Genomic DNA, 17,923 nt, shown 5'->3' on the forward strand with positions numbered 1-17,923 from the left:
GACCTGAAAATGGCTGCCACGGAGGTTGAGACCAATCACAAAATGGCTGCTATGGGGGCTAGGGCCAATCACATAATGTTGGGAGGGGCCACAAAACGTTAGGAAGCCCAAAGCCAAGCATCGTCCTATGATGGAGGTAGAAGTTTCAATAAGAGCTCACCAGAGACTCAAAGGTGAGGCCTCCTGGACTCTTCTGAAGCACCTCTCCTCCAATGAGGCGGTATGGGGAACTTTTATAACAGGTTAATGCATTGTTGATTTAGGACTGTATTTGGTTAAGTTTACTAGCAGTCATAAGTTGTGATTTTAAATTTTGTTTTATATGTTTGAATGTGTTTTATTTTATGCATTTCATCCCTGTTGTAAGCCGCCTTGAGCTCCATAAGGAAGAAAGGCAGCTAATAAACGTTTTAAATAAATAAACAAAGCTTGTAAGTTGAACTTGTATGCTTCTGGAAGTATCATCGGTGATTGAGCTATTATATCCTGGGTCATTCCTTAGGTTTGCAGCGTGCTGGAGAGTTTGGAGCAGGAGTATCGAAGAGATGAAGACTGGTGTGGAGGCCGGGATAAGCTTGGGCCAGCATCTGAGATAGATCACGTCATCCCCTTAATCAGCAAACATCTGGAACAGAAGGAAGCCTTTCTCAAGGTTTATGCTTATTCCTCCACTTTTTCAGTAGATGGTTTTTGTTCTGGGTAAGTGACCGACAGCACAATCATGTGCAGATTTACTCCACTCTAAGCCCATTGTAATGAATGGGCTTAGACTGGCGTAACCCTGCACAGGATTGCACTGCTGTTCATTTAAAAGCAGCTGAGCTGTACTTCTAGGTAGGAACCTTTTTGCAATAAAGCAGGTAATGTTCTAAATGTTAGCATATCCTTGTAGAAAAAGAATATATGTATATATTATTTTATGGGAGCCATAAATAGAAAACATCATCTGTGTAGTCCAAATTTATCCTTTTTCTGTAAAGCCTTCCAGATTGAATAGCCTGTACAGTCATTCTTCACAATATTGGCTGCCCCAGTTTTCCTCATCCTCAGAGTCAGTCCCAGAGATACAAAACAGACCCAATCATGTAAACGCCTTAGTGTGACCAAAGAACGTATCTGCAGAAAGCAAATATAGTTCAGGCAGTGCTATGGAAGGGCCCCAAATGTCCCCATGGAATTAAGGACAGAGCCAGGCCTGCCATCCAAGCATGAAGAAGGTTTGCTTTAGACAGATCCCGACATTTACTTTCATTTTCTAGGCATTTATGTATTACAACACAGAGTTGAAAAGCCTTTACTCAGAGTTTAAAGCCAGTACAGGTCCTTAGGACAAGTCATTCATAGATTTGGGGTTGGTTGTCATTAGTATGCTGACAATACTCAGCTCTATATATCCTTATCCAAATCTGGTGATGTGGTGGAGATCCTGCCTGGCTGCAGTGGTTAATTGGCTAAAGTGACCAAATTGAAACTACATCCTGAAAAGACCGAGGTAATGCTGGCTGGGAAGTGGAGGCCTTGAAGGATGTTGATCTCCCCACTTTTGATGGAGTTCAGTTGACCCTTGCTGATGGGAATATTCCAGGTGGTATTGTTCGAGAGGTATGAGGCCATGAGGGGCTTTAAAGGTGATGACCAAATAGGCAGCCAGTGCAGTTGATGCACCACTGGCATTATATATTCCAAGGGGCTGACCCCAAATAGGAGTCTCTCTGCCACATTCTGCACCAGTTGAAGCTTCCAGGGTATCAGCAGCCCTGCGTAGAGTGCATTACAGCAGTCCAATCTGGAGGTGACAGTGATGTGGATTAGAGCGGCTTTGTAGAGGGGGGTAGGAATCTTAACCTTTCCCTTCGGCAGGTAATGATCTCACCTTGGCACAGGCTGTAATATCAACCCCTCTACTGAATCGGTGCAGAAAAGGAGATTCGACATATTACATTTTTCATGTATTAGACCCATCACAATTCAGGATAGTCCTGTAGTTGCCATGGCAGCCATGAAGTCCTGAGCTGGAGCAATCAAAGAGGCTTCAGCATGAATGTTGGTCCCCAAGCACTTTAAGACCTGCATCATCATCTCTGAGAACAACCCCACCTATTCAGTCAAGGCTATAAACTGGCAAGCTAGGCTGATTTTACACCTGCGGTAGCGTAACCTGTCCCTAATAATGTACATACAATCAAAATTGGTTCTTGTTGGCACCAGGAACCTGCAAAACAAGGGACACTCACAAAGGAAGATAGCCATCCCCATTCCCCATCTCAGTGAAGGACCAAGTACCCAGCTGGCAATATTAGAAGCATCTGTATCCTCCAGCCAGGACTGGTCAGCTGGCAGCTTGGAGCGTACGTGCATCAGGAGTGCCCAGTTCAGAGGGGTGCTCAGCCTGTAGGGTACCAAGCCCCCCATTCCTGTTTCCTTAGAGGTGTGTATGTATGGTAAAATTAAGCTTCAGTGGTGGAACAAAACGGAAGTCCTCCTGTTGGCTCCTGATACTGATACTATGAACAAAACAACGAATCTAAACCATATCATTTGGTCCCATCCCACTCCCTCCCTCCAGGGTCTTGTTTTTATTTTCCAACATGGATTGCAGCTGCACACGTAGAGCAGATAGGGGAGAGTGGGGCTTGGGCCTGCAAATCCATTTCCAGGAAACTTGGGTTTCAGAACTACTCGGTTGGATGAACCAAACTAGATAAAGCAGCTGTGCTAAAGCAGGAATATATGTGGTGGAAATTAGCAGGCTTTTCCTCTCTGGCACACAGTAGCTCCCCCGCCTCAGTCAGCAAGCCATAGTTTACACATACATTTGAAAGTGCTCCTAATCCACCACCACCCCAACCATGGTTTTCAGATCTCCTAATAATATCATTTTGAAAGACTGTGTTCCAGAAGAAATCAACTGGCACCTCTTGGAATAAAGACCAGCATATATCAGAGGGAGTTTAAGCTTACTATTTGGTTTGTTTTTCTGCGGGAATGAGCCTGTTTTTTCACATGACATTTTTCTCTCATCTGGCATGCCACCCGCTCAGTGATGGATGTGTGCGACTGCAGTCTGAGGTTCCCTCATTGTTTTCTTATGCACATCATTATCCTTGGGAAGTCAGAGGGGAAAAGAAGTTCATGTCACAGTTCAGTAGTTTCTTCAGTAGTTTCTTCTTCTTTGCTGCGTGTTAAAAGGTTAACAGCGGTGCCACCAAGGTGTGTTGTGTTTGCCGCCCACAGGCCTGCACTCTAGCACGAAGGAATGCAGAAGTGTTTCTCAAGTACATTCACCGAAACAACGTCAGCATGCCAGGGGTGGTGAGCCATACAAGGGGACCTGAGCAACAAGTTAAAGGTTGGTATGTTTTTGGGGAGATTCATTCCCAGGATGGCAAGTTGGCTTTGCACCACCTACCAACTGAATATGCTTGTGCTTCTTGCAGATATCTGCTGCTGTTGAATGAAATGTAGTGAACATTTGCCATAAAGGATAATTACAAATGTTTATACAGTTAACCTCTTAAACAGGACAGAATGAGCTCAAAATACAATCAGATGAGACAAAAGGGTTGCACCGTGGGTTTTTTTTGTTTTGTTTTTACAGATGTGAGTTCTCACCTTGTGTTGCTCATGTTGAAGAACTCTGGATCGGCGGGACATGTTTCACTCTGTCCTAATGGACTTTGCTGTGATCTTCCATGGTCTCTTTATGCAGGGGTGGTCTTAGTGATTTGGGAGCCCTGGGCAGAAGTCCAGGATGGGGCCTGAGGATCACTTCCACCTCCTGTAGAGGCCAAGCAAGTGGGAGCCACTGCCAGAAGCTGAGCCCTGGACAGAGCAGGCACAAGTAGCAGCTCCTGCTGAGTGGGCTGCCGAAGCCCTAGACAGAACAGCTTGGACGTGAGAGGTGGGGGCAGGAGCCTGCTCTTTTTCTTTATCCCCTCTCTGTCAGGGAATGGAGCCATGGGTGGGTGGGGGCCCCCAGGGCAGGGCATGGGGCAGCTGCCCCTGTTGCCCATTGGCTAACACCGCCCCTGTGCTTACGCCTCTGTGTTGACGGTTGCACTGTAAGCCCTGAACTTCTTCTTGCTAGCATTAGACACAACCACAAGGCACAAGAAAAAGACCACTGTCTGATCCCAAGAGGTCAAAGATTAGGACTCCTAGCAGGTCTTAGGACTGTTATCTGAGACATACTGATCATAGAGGTTATTTGTCTATATAAAAGCATTTTCTTGATATTTCAGCTTGCTTTCAGTGTTTAGAATTCTCCTCTGACTTGATAATAACATTAACATTTATGCCCTTGAAATAGATGATTCCCTAATGGCCCTTGTAATAAAAAAAAGAGGCCAATGATTGATTTGTTCACATGTAAAGGTAAAGGTCCCCTGTGCAAGCACCGGGTCATTCCTGACCCACTGGGTGACGCCACATCCCGACGTTTCCTAGGCAGACTTTGTTTGCGGGGTGGTTTGCCAGTGCCTTCCCCAGTCATCTTCCCTTTACCCCCAGCAAGCTGGGTCCTCATTTTACCGACCTCGGAAGATTGGAAGGCTGAGTCAACCTTGAGCCGGCTACCTGAAACCAACTTCCGTTGGGATCGAACTCAGGTCGTGAGCAGAGCTTGGACTGCAGCACTGCAGCTTACCACTCTGCACCACGGGACTCCTTGTTCAGAAAGGTTTTCTGTCTATGTACAGCTACATTATTATTTCAACATTGCTTTCCGGTGTAGAAGAGAAGCCCTTCTATGGTATTTGAAAAACAGTGAATGTGTGCCTCAGTTAAGCATTGAAGAAGAGGTAGGGGAAATTGTTGGGGAAATGCTAATTAGTTTAGTTACAGAATACCCCCAGATGGAATAGTGTACTCTTCTTTCTGTTCAGAAGAACAGAAGCCAGTGGTGGGGGAGAGAACTGGCTCATTTGATTTACAAGGATAGATTAAGTTATCAAAAGGGCTTTCTTGGCATTTGGATCTGTTATAATCAGGATTCCAGTCCACCCCTTGCCTTCCAAGACAAGCCAGAATTGAAATTCACAACACAATTCCTTGTCACAGAGATCAGTGCTTTCATTTCTTTTTCCCTTCCTAAGCAATTTCACTACAGTGACCACTCCTTATTCTAGCCTCTTTTGCATGATCAAAAGAACATAGTCTGGTGTGGTAATGATACATTCTCGGGGAAGTCTGGGGTAATGAGTCTGACATTCTCTCTTGTGTTGCTAATATATCCCCTACAATTGTGTAAGGTGCTGATAAAAAAAGAGCCAAAGTAAATCTGCAGAACTAAGCCATTTCTCATCTGTGATTGGATTATTTCTAAAGCTGTAGAAAAGAGCAGATTAATGGCAGTGTAGTAATTATATAGTTAGGTACTGCATGCTCTATACAGTGAAGTACTGGCTAATATTAACAAGATTGTAAATGCTCCAGGTTACCATAAAATCCACACTCAACATCTGTTCCTTTTTATTTATGCTGTTCTTCTGTGTCCATGAAGATATACTTTATGGCCCTAATTCAGCCAGGTTCTTAAAGTATAATTTTAGGGATGGAGTGAAGGCCTAATAAATTGTGTGGGACTGTTTAAAAAGGTAAAAAGGTAAAGGTCCCCTGTGCAAGCACGGTCATTCTTGACCCATGGGGTGATGTCACATCCCGACATTTTCTAGGTAGACTTTGTTTTTATGGGGTGGTTTGCCAGTGCCTTCCCCAGTCATCTTCCCTTTACCCCCAGTAAGCTGGGTCTTCATTTTACCAACCTCGGAAGGATGGAAGGCTGAGTCAACCTTGAGCCGGCTACCTGAAACCAACTTCCGTTGGGATCGAACTCAGGTAGTCAGCAGAGCTTTTGACTGCAGTACTTACTACTCTGCGCCAAATGTTTACATTTGGTTTATTTCTTTATTTATTCTTTTTTTCTTTCTTTTTTCATTTTACATCCCGCTCTCCCCCCCCACACCAAAGCAGGTCTCAGAGCAGCTTCCAACAAGTTAAAATATACATAGTGCATCCAAAATAAAAATCATACATAATAATTGAATATAGATTAATAATAAAACCAAATTTAAAATCCAATTTCAGTCAAGCCACTGTAGTAGCACCTGTACAGCCACTCCGATGACTCAAGCCAAAGCAGCCTTCGGACTGAGAAATATTCTGCTGTCCAGTAGTTGAAAAAACAATGATAGGGGAAAGAAAAAAACTGCAGTTACCAAGGGGGGAGCAGATGAAATATAATATGCAAAATACTAAGCCAGTGGCCATGATCTCAAAGAAGGAGAAGTCGATCCATCCAACAAGAGAAGGATCGTTGCCCTCAGCCATAAGCCTGCTGGAACATCTCCATCTTGCAGGCCATGCAGAACTGGGAGATGTTCCACAGAGCCCTGGTTTCTTTGGACAGAGAATTCCATCAGGCAGGGGCCATGACCGAAAAGGCTCTGGTTCGTGTCATGATCAAACAGACCAACTTTGGGCCGGGGTCACCAAGAGATTTTGAGTACTAGATTGTAATGCTCTTGGGGAACATATTGGGTGAGGTAGTCCTGAAAGTATGATGTTCCCAGGCTGTTTAGGGATTTAAAGGTTAAAAACAGCACCTTGAACTTGATCCAGAAGCCAGCCTGGAGCCAGTGCAGCTGACAGCGTATTGGTTGAATATGCATTCTCCAAGGAGTCCCAGTTAGGACATACGCAGCTGCATTCTGCACCATCTGAAGCTTCCGAAGCAGCTTCAAGGGCAGCCCTGCATAGAGTGAGTAACAGTAATCTAACCTGGAAGTGACTGTTGCATGGAACCCTGAGGCGAGATTAGATTGGAACAGATAAGCGGCTAATTGCTGAACTCGGCACAGGTGATAAAGTGCTGTCCTCACTACGCTGAACACCCACCTCTCCATTGTAAGGGAGGCATCTAAGACAATACCCAAACTCCTAATGGAGTTAATTGCATCCCATCAAGAGAAGGGAGTGTCTGCCCTACACACACACACACACACATACACACACACACACCAGTCCAGTCTAGCCAAAGAATCTCTGCCTTTCATGGGTTTAGTTTCAACTGGCTCTGCCTCAGCCATTTCATCATGGCCTCCAGACACCCAGCCAGGTCCCCAGCTGCAGATTACAACTGCTCATCCATTAACAGGTAGAGCTGGGTGTCATCTGCATATTAATGACAACCCAGCCCAAAACTCCTGACTGACTGAGCAAGGGGGCACATGTACGCATTACATGGGGGAGAGGATCGAGCTCTGCAGCACCCCACACATGAGAGGAAGCTGGGCTGAAACCCTCTCCCTTAGCGCCATCCTTTGTCCCCGCTTTTGTAGTAAAGAGGAGAGCCACTGTGTGGCCAACCCCCAGATTCCCAGGGCAGTGAGGTGGTGGGTCAAAAGATAATAGTCGACCATGTCAAACACTGCTGAGAGATCAAGTAAAATCAGCAGTGCTGGCCCACCTTGATCCAGTTGTTGGCAGAGATCATCTGTAAGGGCGACCAGAGCAGCTTCAATTCCTTTGATCTTAGGGCAGCATTTCATGTTACCAGGCACATTCCCATAGACAGTAGTGTGTGGCCAACTTTGGCAGCAGAGAAGACTAGCAGAGGAAGAGATGAGGCAGAATGTGCAGGGAAGTTCTTTCATGCAAGCCCTGTAGACATCCATTTCAATGACACTTGCGCGAGAACTTCCCAGTAAATTGTGTCCTGTAGTAATGGGCATAAGGAGGGTGTTCAGCTGCATTTTCCATATTGAGAGCTGTCTTTTCCCTGTATCAGAAAATATTTTGATGGATATCAAGGCATGGTCTGAAGGTACATGATACAAGTGCCATGCAGGTCTGGGATTATCAGTGCTTGGAATCTACTTGGGCACCCTATGTATACCTGCTGCATTGGAAGTCAGGCTAGAGATTATGTGGATTAAACATTCTGAAAATACATTTTCAGATGTGGGAGTGATGTGAGGAACACTATAGTAACTTGTAATACCATTGACCGCCAGAATACCATTATCTTCCTGAATAAGACCTGTTTGGGAATCTTCAAGGGACTAAAATTAATAGGCCTTTTATATCTATCATCACTGTGCTGTTAAGGTTGTGTGCCCAGTCTGGATCTTAAGCATCATTTATAGCGTTCCAAATAAATATTATATAATTTAGCAGAAAGCGGATATTTACACACCAATCCACTACTGATGATCTAAAATGGTTATTTACAAAGTTGCATTGAATTGCTGGGCATTTAAACATTTCTGCCAATCCATTTTGTAAGGCCTTCAAATTTTTTGGGCATCTTGCTGCTTGGTTTTAAAAAGTATGGTATAAGATGCTCTGGGCTAAGGACTCTGTATTGAGAATGTAAGGTTTTTGGGGTGTTGACTAATGTCCACACATGCTTACAGTACCTTTCTAAGCAGAGTTACACCCTTCTAAGTCCCTTGAAGTCAGTAGGCTTAGAAGAGTGTAACCATGCTTAGGATTGCACTGTCCATGAGCCGCTTGTGCTGGCAAATGCCCTCTTCCACTGTTTTGTGTTTTAAAAAACTTGGTCTGAAGAGCTTCCGAGGAGGGGACACATATCTTTGTGGTGAAGAACCGAGTTGAATTTGCATCGATTTATGTCTGCACTCACTTACCAAGCCACTAAAGATAACTCTTCTCCTGTTCCTCCACAGCCATTCTGAGTGAGCTGCTGCAGAGAGAAAACAGAGTTCTTCATTTCTGGACATTGAAAAAACGAAGATTAGATCAGTGCCAGCAGTACGTGGTCTTTGAGCGCAGTGCTAAACAGGTAGCTTAAGAAAACACTCCTACCTCTTCTTCATTGCTTGTTAAGGCTGTTGGCTAATGAGGGACTGCTTAATAGATTAGCTGAGGGAAAGGATTATAGGTCAGGGAATCCAAATATTATTTGATGAGTCCCAGCATTCAATCTTTTTAATTAGTCCAGGCTGCAGAGTGGTTTTCAAGTCCTCATAAGTTAGAACTGGCAGTAGGGGTTGATTTATTAGTATTAAAATAGCCAGATTGCAATCCGGAGATCACACTTTAGTTTCAACAATGCTCATGAAGCAGAAGTCCTTGCTGTTACCCGTTCTATTCCATGCTTTCCAGGCACCTGAAGCTAACTCTCTTCTGTCATAAGCTCTGGGGCAAAATTGAAGTCTCGCTTATTTGAGCAGATGTGGAAGAAAATTCCAGTGGGATAGTTGTGTTATAGTGCGATCCTGAACAGAATTACCCCCTTCTAAGCCCACTGATTTCAATAGATTTATCAGGGTGTATCTCTGCAAAACAGCATTAGTAGTTTGTTGCACCAAAACTGGGAGATCTGTGACTCCGTAATTACAAAAAAATTGATTGTGGCATATTGAAAACTGATTGGTATGCTCTGGAGAACCCATTGCAGTACCTGAAGAACCCACCTGCCGCTGAAGGGAGCTGGTGGAGAGTTCTGATGTGATAGCACTTTGCATTCTTTCTGCATAAGTATATGTGATTGTTTAAAGCAGTTCACAGTCAGTGCCCCATACTATATTGTCATTTGCTTGATTTCAGTACCTTGTAGAATTTGCATTTGGGACTCTTCTGCTATGTTTTTTCTTAAACAGACGATCCTGAATTGCACTATAATTTAAATTGTCCATTTTGAAACATGTTCATGGAAACTTGTAGCCTAGACATAAACAACCCATTTTTCCCCTTTTTGTTGTTGTTTGGTGCTTTTCCATTTACAGGCCTTAGACTGGATCCAAGAAACAGGAGAGTATTATCTCTCTACTCATAACTCCACGGGGGAATCAGTAGAGGAAACTCAGGAACTTCTGAAAGAATACGGGGAATTCAAAGTACCTGCCAAGGTAAACCTTACTTTTCGTTTAAAGGCATCATGAGCTTTAGTGATACATTTCACAGGAATCTAAACATTTGGAAATTGCTGTCAAGAGCCCTGACCTAAACTAAACTCAGTGGAAGAGCACCTGCTTTGCATGAAAGGTCCCAGGTTCGATCTCTGACACTTCCAGTTAAAAGAAGTGCCAGGGTAAAAGACCTCTGCCTGGAGAGCCAATGTCAGTCTGAATATACCACACTGGCCTTGATAGACCCACTCAGTATAGGGCAGTTGTGTGTGTTTGTGTTCAGCAAAACAGCAAACAATATATGAACAAGCTAAAGGCAAGAGACTGTCCCGTCTTTTAATTATTGTGACAGTACATTGACCTCTCCATGATATTGTAGAATCCATGATGCAGCAGCCTTAGGGTTTGGTCAGTGCTTGGGTGGTAGATTTCTTGATAATCCTCTGTAAATTGCATTGGTTCCATGTTGGGGAAAAGCAAGATTTATATGCAACAAATAAATTTAAAAAGAGTTGAGAGGAGTCTGTTATTGAAGTCACATGCATATTTGTACTACATGTGTTATCTACATGTGCCTTGTACTAATAAATAATTTTAGAGAAGGAAATACTTAATGGCTGTAAGAGTTAAACATACCTCACTTCTTTAGGATTCTGTGGCTGAGAACTGAAGAGCTACTTAGGACAATAGAAGATGCTTTTGCTAATATTGTGGAATTTCTGGCACATTTTTCTTTTTAACATTGCCTACATCATAAACTGCTTCTGAAACTCTGCTCATTTCTGAAAGAAGCTTGCCATGTAATATGGGGTACAGATGTTTTGAGGAATGTAAGTCTACATCTCCCTCTGCCTTGCGTGAGCGAGTTTCACAGTGGTTTGGATATAAGCCAGAGAATTCAAGTATTAAAATAGAGCTACAGAATTTCATAATCCTATGAAAATTCTGTCCTCCTCTGTCAGATTCAAGCAGGTCTCTTTTTGCTGCCCAGCTCTGCAGTCTCTCAGCACACCCAATACCAATTCGCTCTTCCTGCCAGTTCTCAGCCCCATATACTACAACGACCAGTGGAACAATATCTCTGAAATTATAACAAAGAATGTCCAAATGAGTGTACATAGGGTAGCTCATGCTTCCACTTTCCCATGTTTACTATTGTATCAGAAACATAGAAATATCTGAAAAAGCTGGCTGTGGTCCATGTAAGTGTCTGGGGGAATAAAATGTTTTAAAGCCCATTCATGAAAGGGGGGCAAAGCACCTTAGGAGCCGGCGTGTCCCTGCACCAGTGTAGGTGCCACCTTATCATGGAATAAGGTGGCACCTATGCCGGCACGGGGCAAACATGGCAGCATCCAAGAGCTGCCGGCGTTCAACGCCGGCAGGGATTTCCCAGAAGGTAAATCCCACACCACCATTGGGGCGGGGGGGGCAATCCTGATGGCAGAGCTGCCTTTGAACAACTTCCTAATGCCGTTTGCCCCAGAAATGCCCCCTCACACAGCAGCATATCTACGACACCTTTTTTGGTGTCGCAGCCTCGCTGTTCTCAATGGGGCATCTTTTCTTTTTTTCTAGTTAAAAAATAATAATCCCTGTTTTACCTCTGCTCTCAGCTGCCATGGAAATACCTCCCCCCAGGAATGGGCTGCCCATCTTTAAGGTGCCATGAGATTCCTGTTTATTATTATACCATTCTATACGATATTGCTAACTATGATTGATAAGTTCCATTGAGTAGCACTGAAAATCAATGGAAAAATTGGTCTTTGAAAAATGTAAAATTTTATCATTATCTCAAACTGTGCTAAAGGTAGTGGAGAGCCTGGTCATGTAAGGTCTTTTTTTTCTTTTCTTTTTTTTGGTACACTTATGCCTGGTAGAGAACAAGCAAATTCAAAAGTGTGCAGTGTTTTAGATAGCTTGTTTTTTTTTTTTAACATATTCCATCTACACTGTCTCCAGAGATCTCAGGGACTTTTAATGTTAGTGATATTTGTGAAGAACATGAGGTCCATATGGCTACTTTTAGAATGAAAACTGAACATAGTGTTCATAGAAAAAATGATAACCAAGCAACACTCTTTTGGGCAGCAAACCAAGGAGAAAGTGAAGCTTCTCATTCAGCTGGCTGATAGCTTTGTAGAGAAAGGACATATTCATGCCACTGAAATTAGAAAATGGGTTACCACCGTTGACAAACGCTATCGAGACTTCTCGTTGAGGATGGGGAAATATCGCTACTCTTTGGAGAAAGCTCTTGGAATCAATACAGAGGTACTGTAAGTCACATGTTTTGTTGAGATATCTTGAACAAGCAAGAACTCTGAGAAGAATTGGTATTGTCAGATATAAGAAAACTTGCACGTATTATGGCTTGGCTGGACAAGTAGGCCACCCAACATGGATTTTTTTAAACATAAAAGTCAATGCAAGACTAGACTATATGTGGGTGGTTGGGTGGGCAGCTAAACTACTCCAGAAGTTACTACAAATGTAGAGGGAGACCAATTCGTATTCAGGTCAATTGATGTGGACTGTGATCAGTCATCACAAAGCAGAAGGGCAATGTTGAATGAGAAGAACTAGTGCAAGGATTCTTCGCTGTAGAGGGTTCCAGACTTTATTGAGCTTCACACTGTCTTCTGCATGGCTTTTTAGCTTAGGCTTGTGTGCATCTTTTAATGTAAATGCTGGACTTGAGTCCCAGGGAGATGAAGGAAGGGCATCCTAGGCCACTGCCACTTTGCACTTCGTCCATTCTACTGTAGCCAGTTTTGTGAACTGAAGAGCTTAAAGAGGGGAAAAGGGCTATGTTAAATCAGGGCATTAAAAAAATAATTCACAAGCTACCAGTACTGATAAGAGGTTGAGAAGCGGGTAACTTTTTAATACGAAGAAACTAGATGAAACCTAGCAAGCCTTTTCATATTTGTGTTTTTCAGGTTTTTCTTTCAGTTACCTAGCAAATTTTGCAAGATCATTTAGCCTAGTTTTGGGGAGTAAATTACCCTGAACATTCACTTATGATACATGCCAATAAGAAAGATCTGGTTTGTTTGAGTAAATAATAAGACTAGGAGGTACTAATAGATACCATTAATTTAACTTAAATATATCTTTTTCTCATTCATTCATATCCAGAATAGAAATGCTCTGCAATTGGAGGCAACATTGTGGATGGGTCACACCTGCCCACCACCTCTGCATTAAGTGACCCAAGGACTCCATGGGGTGGCCCATAGTGAAAAATTTCATCATGGGGGAATCTAGTTACTTGAAGGCACTTCACACACTCACATTTAAAAATAATCCTTCCAATTTATCTGGGGCATTTTCACTTATTGACTAGAACACTGAAAGGCAGCAGTCAGTTTACGTTGAGCAGAATAATGGGTTGGATGCTGCCTAGCATTTCTGCTGATGTAAAGGGGGGGATATTCACCAATTCCCGCTTTATACTGTTCCTGGGGGCAGTATTGGGAGGGGGGGTAGAGAAGTCTCACTCCACTGCTAAAAATCCATTACATCAGCAAATATTTTAGCAGGATCCCAGCCTCTTTCTCTATGCTTTTCTTTATATTTCCACAATTAAAAGGACAAGATATTTATTTATTAGCTGAATATCTCCCTGAGCCTCTGTGGTCCTCTCCTATGGTATTAATACCGCCTTTGGGAAGCAATCCCATTCTCAAAATCAGCTCCATGGCTATAAGGGAAGAGATAGTGATGAGTGAGTTGGTGGGGATGGAAAGGACTGGAATTCTCTTGTCTTCCCTCTCCATTGCCAGTCAAATTTGACGTCCTTTAGTTACTCCTTAACTACTAGATGCAGCTGGTCCTTTTTTTAATCTCTCCCCCACACTATTGGCATTCTTTTCATTTCTTCCACTTTGTAAATTTGCTGACTTTTACAAAGCAGGGGAATATGTTTAAAATCCATGTCACTATCTTTTTCAGGATAATAAGGACCTGGAGTTGGACATCATCCCAGCAAGTCTGTCAGATCGTGAGGTGAAGTTACGTGATGCCAATCATGAGGCTAATGAAGAAAAAAGGAAGTCAGCCAGAAAGAAAGAGTAAGTGGTGAGAAGCAGGTGCCTCAACATCCTATTGCATGAAGGGCAAACAGCACTAGTTTTAACTTGACAAGCCCACCCATTTGTGAGGCGGGTGAGATGTCACGTTTGATACATTTGTTCTGTCTGTTATGTAGCTTGGATATAAATAAGACTGTGCGGTTGCAGCGGTTACAAAGAGTCTCGGCTGTGAATCCATTTCTGATTAATTAAAAACATAATTGTATTGCTGCCTGTTATATCTTTGGCAGCAACTAGTGACAGATGCTCTTGAAAAAAGTATTCAGAGCACAAGACAATTGCTTTTATGGACGTTTGTCATCCACGATGTCTAATCATTAGTGTTATATATTTGCTATGCAAGAAATCCCCTTTTTGGCAACTTTATCTGAGGGCCAATTCACTCTTGAGTGATTGGTATGGTTCTGATTTAGCCTGGGAATGCATGAACTCAGTTTTATGACCCTGGAGATAAACCAATGGATCTATCTCCTTTGGACTTGTGTGCAAATTTCCCATTGATATATTATAAACAGTATTTACTAAATTGTTAGCAAAGGAATTTGGATAACATGAAAAGTATTGCATTGTGTGTGTGTGTGTGTGTTAATATATATATTATGAGTTTACATATATTTATTACAAGTTACAGCACAAAGTGATCTGCAGGGTTAGATCCTGCACAGGATTTCCATGGAAAGAAGGGGGAGCAATTTTCATCACTTTCTCCCTCCTACTGCAGACCTCTGACTCTGCTTTATGCTGTTTTTGAGGTCCTCTGTTCCCCAGGAGCCAGGTTTTGGGGGGCATTTGAAGCTGCAGTGGGAGGGAGAGGAGAGAAAGTCGCACTCTGCTGTTGGAAATCCCTTCTGTAAGCAGAAATTTTATGTGAATCCAGGCCACTGTTTGTTTATCAAGATGAAAACCACAGTTTATACTACCACAGTGGGATTTACTGAGTTTGTACTTATTCTTGGTCCCAGAAATGTTACAGTTTATGGAATGCCATGCACATCTTTAAATCACATGGCTTTAACAAGATAGCTACAATACACATACAATACAATACATAATGTGTGTGTGTATGTCTTTTAAATAAACAAGTACATTAATGGGAGGGAAATAATGTGGATCGAAGGGAGGAGTGTTTATGTGAGCAAGGAAAAGTGGTACAAGTATATATTTATTCAGATGTGGCCCCTTAATGCCCTTACTTTTCTTTGCCCCGTCCTTTCTTCCCTCATAATGGAGAGATGTCATACATTATGAAAAGTAGCAGACACTAGATGGGCGAGTACATGGGCTTGTTGTAATTATGGGTGTGCATTACAAAATTCTTGAGCCAGAGATATACATGGAAATTGCTGGTTCAAGTTGTTACAGTGATTTCTCAGGATGTAAATACAAACCTGGGATTCTTGGGGATTAAGAATTCCCCTCCCCCACACAATCTGTGTCCCCTCTCCAATTTCTGGTGCTTACGAGCACATGCTTGTGTTTTCCTTTGAATCTACTTATTTCCCGGGCAATGGGACTTCTCCCTTCCAATCAGATCCTTGCAAGAGTCCCCAGAGCAATCCTTGTCAATCACCTTTGGAGACAAGCTGCAGAGAGATGAAGTTGTCCTTTCCTCCCTCCTTTGTGGGGGCAGAGCCCTTTTTTTCCTTCGTAAGTACGATGGCTGAAGGGCCTGTAGACTTAAACCCCTTGGTCCAATTTATTTAAAACTTCAGATTTCCTAGTGGACAGGCAGCACTAGCTCCACTGCAAGTTTGGTGTCATTTGGTTGAAAAATGGCTACTCCAGCCCACCCCTCAAGTCCCGCATAGGGAATAATTGCCATTCTCTTCCTCTCCCTCCTTTCATCACTGTGAAAGGAAACAAACAACAGACCATACCAAGGAAGGATGGCAAATTCAGAGTTTTCAGCTGGAAATTTTTTTAAAAGTCTGTCAGTCACTGTAGAAGTAGGAACATGAATGCTGCCAGGGTTGTTGTTGCTGTTTTTAATAGTGGTAGCCAGCACCATTCCCCCCCAGTAGGGATTAGCAAAGAGAAGTACACTTGAGCTAAGAAGCACCTACTTTGGACTCCTTTTCCAATTTACTTGAAATTTGGGAGTAGGGGGGTAAGATTAGAGGGAGGACTGTGTTCTGTGCAAACTTGGCACCATTATCTTTATAAACAGTTGCCCTGACCTTCCAATAGATTCTCCATTGAAAGTAACAGTCTTGAACCTCCAGAACCCCCACCCCACCCCAAACTGCATGGATTTGAATCCTGAATCAGTAATGTCCTACACAAATATAAGTAATCATGGTAAAAAATTCCTACCAGAACCCCAGTATGATGCACCCCCTTTCACTCTTAGTACTGACTCTCTCAGCCTGTGTATGCTGAGGGAAAGCTTTAGCCTGAGTGTATTTGCGTGTATTTTTCTGCAGATTAACCCCTTGTCCATCACACCCAGATACAAAATTATATTAGTTGTAACATGTGAAATGGTTTTCTGTCTATGGTAATTGTATTACTTTTGTAATGTATAAACATACATATGGCTTTCCTGCATAGTGTTTCAAGCATTTTTCCCTTAGTGATACTATACATATTTGAGCAAACAAAAACTAGTATTTTGTACAGATAAATATACTATTTTATATACACATTGACTTAAAGGCCTTTCTTCTCTTAGATTCATCATGGCTGAACTGCTTCAGACTGAGAAGGCATACGTCAGGGATTTGCATGAATGTTTAGAGGTATGTTGTCTGATGGAAGGAATGGAGTGTGCCTTCAAATGTATTTCTCATGCCCAGTATTGGTTTTAAAACTTGTTGTAAATTCCTAGGGCTTAACCAGTAGGTTAAAAGTAATTACAATGTGGTAGCATGACCTTTATTTCTACTGTTGGAGGGTTTTGGAGAATACAGACTGGTCAGGACATTACATCAGGTGAGGCCTGTTGGAAAATTCTTTGTGATGTTCAAGCTGCCCTTGTTCCCTGGCATCTGATGGGCAAAGACCTAGTGAGTGTTGTATATACCCTAAGAATCTATACATGCACAAGCGTATTACTTTCTACACTGGCAAAATGGCATGGATATGGATGAGGTTTGTATATTAGGTTTTTAGTAGGTAAAGAGGAATGTGCGTCGTCGAGCTGTTGTGCCTGGGACAGAAAATAACCCTGCAACTGGACCTCAGAAAAAGGTTATGCATAGCAAAACAAAGTGAAAAACCCATTGACACTGAATGTGAACTCACTTGACCTTTGAACTGCCTGAAGTTCAAAGCCAAGTGTGCATGTATTTGTTTATTTATACATTTTGCTTGCTAGCATCTAGGTATCAGCACTTTGGATGGGTTGAGATTTTTCTTGTCACTGGAGCATCCGCCCTCTTTTTTTTTTTTTTTAACCAGTGTGAATTGTTCCCGATTTAGAACCTCATATTTTTTTCTTGCCACTCTGTGTTTGGGGAAGAAAACAGGGAGATCTGTTTTTTGTTGTCTACGGTGTGTTTAAAAACTGCTCTTGTCTTCCAGACATACCTTTGGGAGATGACAAGTGGAGTGGAGGAGATACCCCCAGGGATTCTTAACAAAGAGCACATAATTTTTGGCAACATCCAGGAGATTTATGACTTTCATAATAAGTATGTTTTCTTCCATATTTTCAGAAAGGTTTGCATATAGAAGCATGCCCTATTCTTTAGGATCACATAATGTATGCCAAGAACAGGGGCTGGAGTATGTGGGAGAGAAGAGAATTGTACCATAGATGCCAATCTGGGAAAGATTTCTTTGGGCTAGTCTACATGTAAACTTATTCAGGAGGGAGACAACTTCCATGTTTTGATTTCCAGTGCCCAGAAGTAACATTTGATGTGGCTTGCTGTGTCGATCCTCCCACAGTGCAGTCCTAAGCAGAGTTATACCATTCGAAGTCTATTGAAGTCAGTGAGCTCAGAAAGG

The 17,923-nt window shown here is 42.6% G+C and overlaps 1 protein-coding gene across 5 annotated transcripts in view; it reads left to right on the forward strand.

Annotated features, from left to right (window-relative positions):
- KALRN (kalirin RhoGEF kinase) overlaps window positions 1-17,923 on the forward strand; it is a 381,465-nt gene that overhangs the window by 188,467 nt on the left and 175,075 nt on the right. For all 5 annotated transcript variants that reach the window (XM_056861631.1, XM_056861626.1, XM_056861625.1 and 2 more), the window contains exons 16-23: window positions 503-652; window positions 3,235-3,349; window positions 8,688-8,803; window positions 9,750-9,872; window positions 11,967-12,149; window positions 13,833-13,951; window positions 16,644-16,710; window positions 17,495-17,604. In XM_056861631.1, the coding sequence (XP_056717609.1) occupies window positions 503-652; window positions 3,235-3,349; window positions 8,688-8,803; window positions 9,750-9,872; window positions 11,967-12,149; window positions 13,833-13,951; window positions 16,644-16,710; window positions 17,495-17,604 (983 nt within the window). The remainder of the gene's footprint in view (window positions 1-502; window positions 653-3,234; window positions 3,350-8,687; window positions 8,804-9,749; window positions 9,873-11,966; window positions 12,150-13,832; window positions 13,952-16,643; window positions 16,711-17,494; window positions 17,605-17,923) is intronic.

Source organism: Euleptes europaea, chromosome 15 (genome assembly GCF_029931775.1).
Source record: "Euleptes europaea isolate rEulEur1 chromosome 15, rEulEur1.hap1, whole genome shotgun sequence".
Classification (NCBI taxonomy): Eukaryota; Metazoa; Chordata; class Lepidosauria; order Squamata; family Sphaerodactylidae; genus Euleptes; species Euleptes europaea.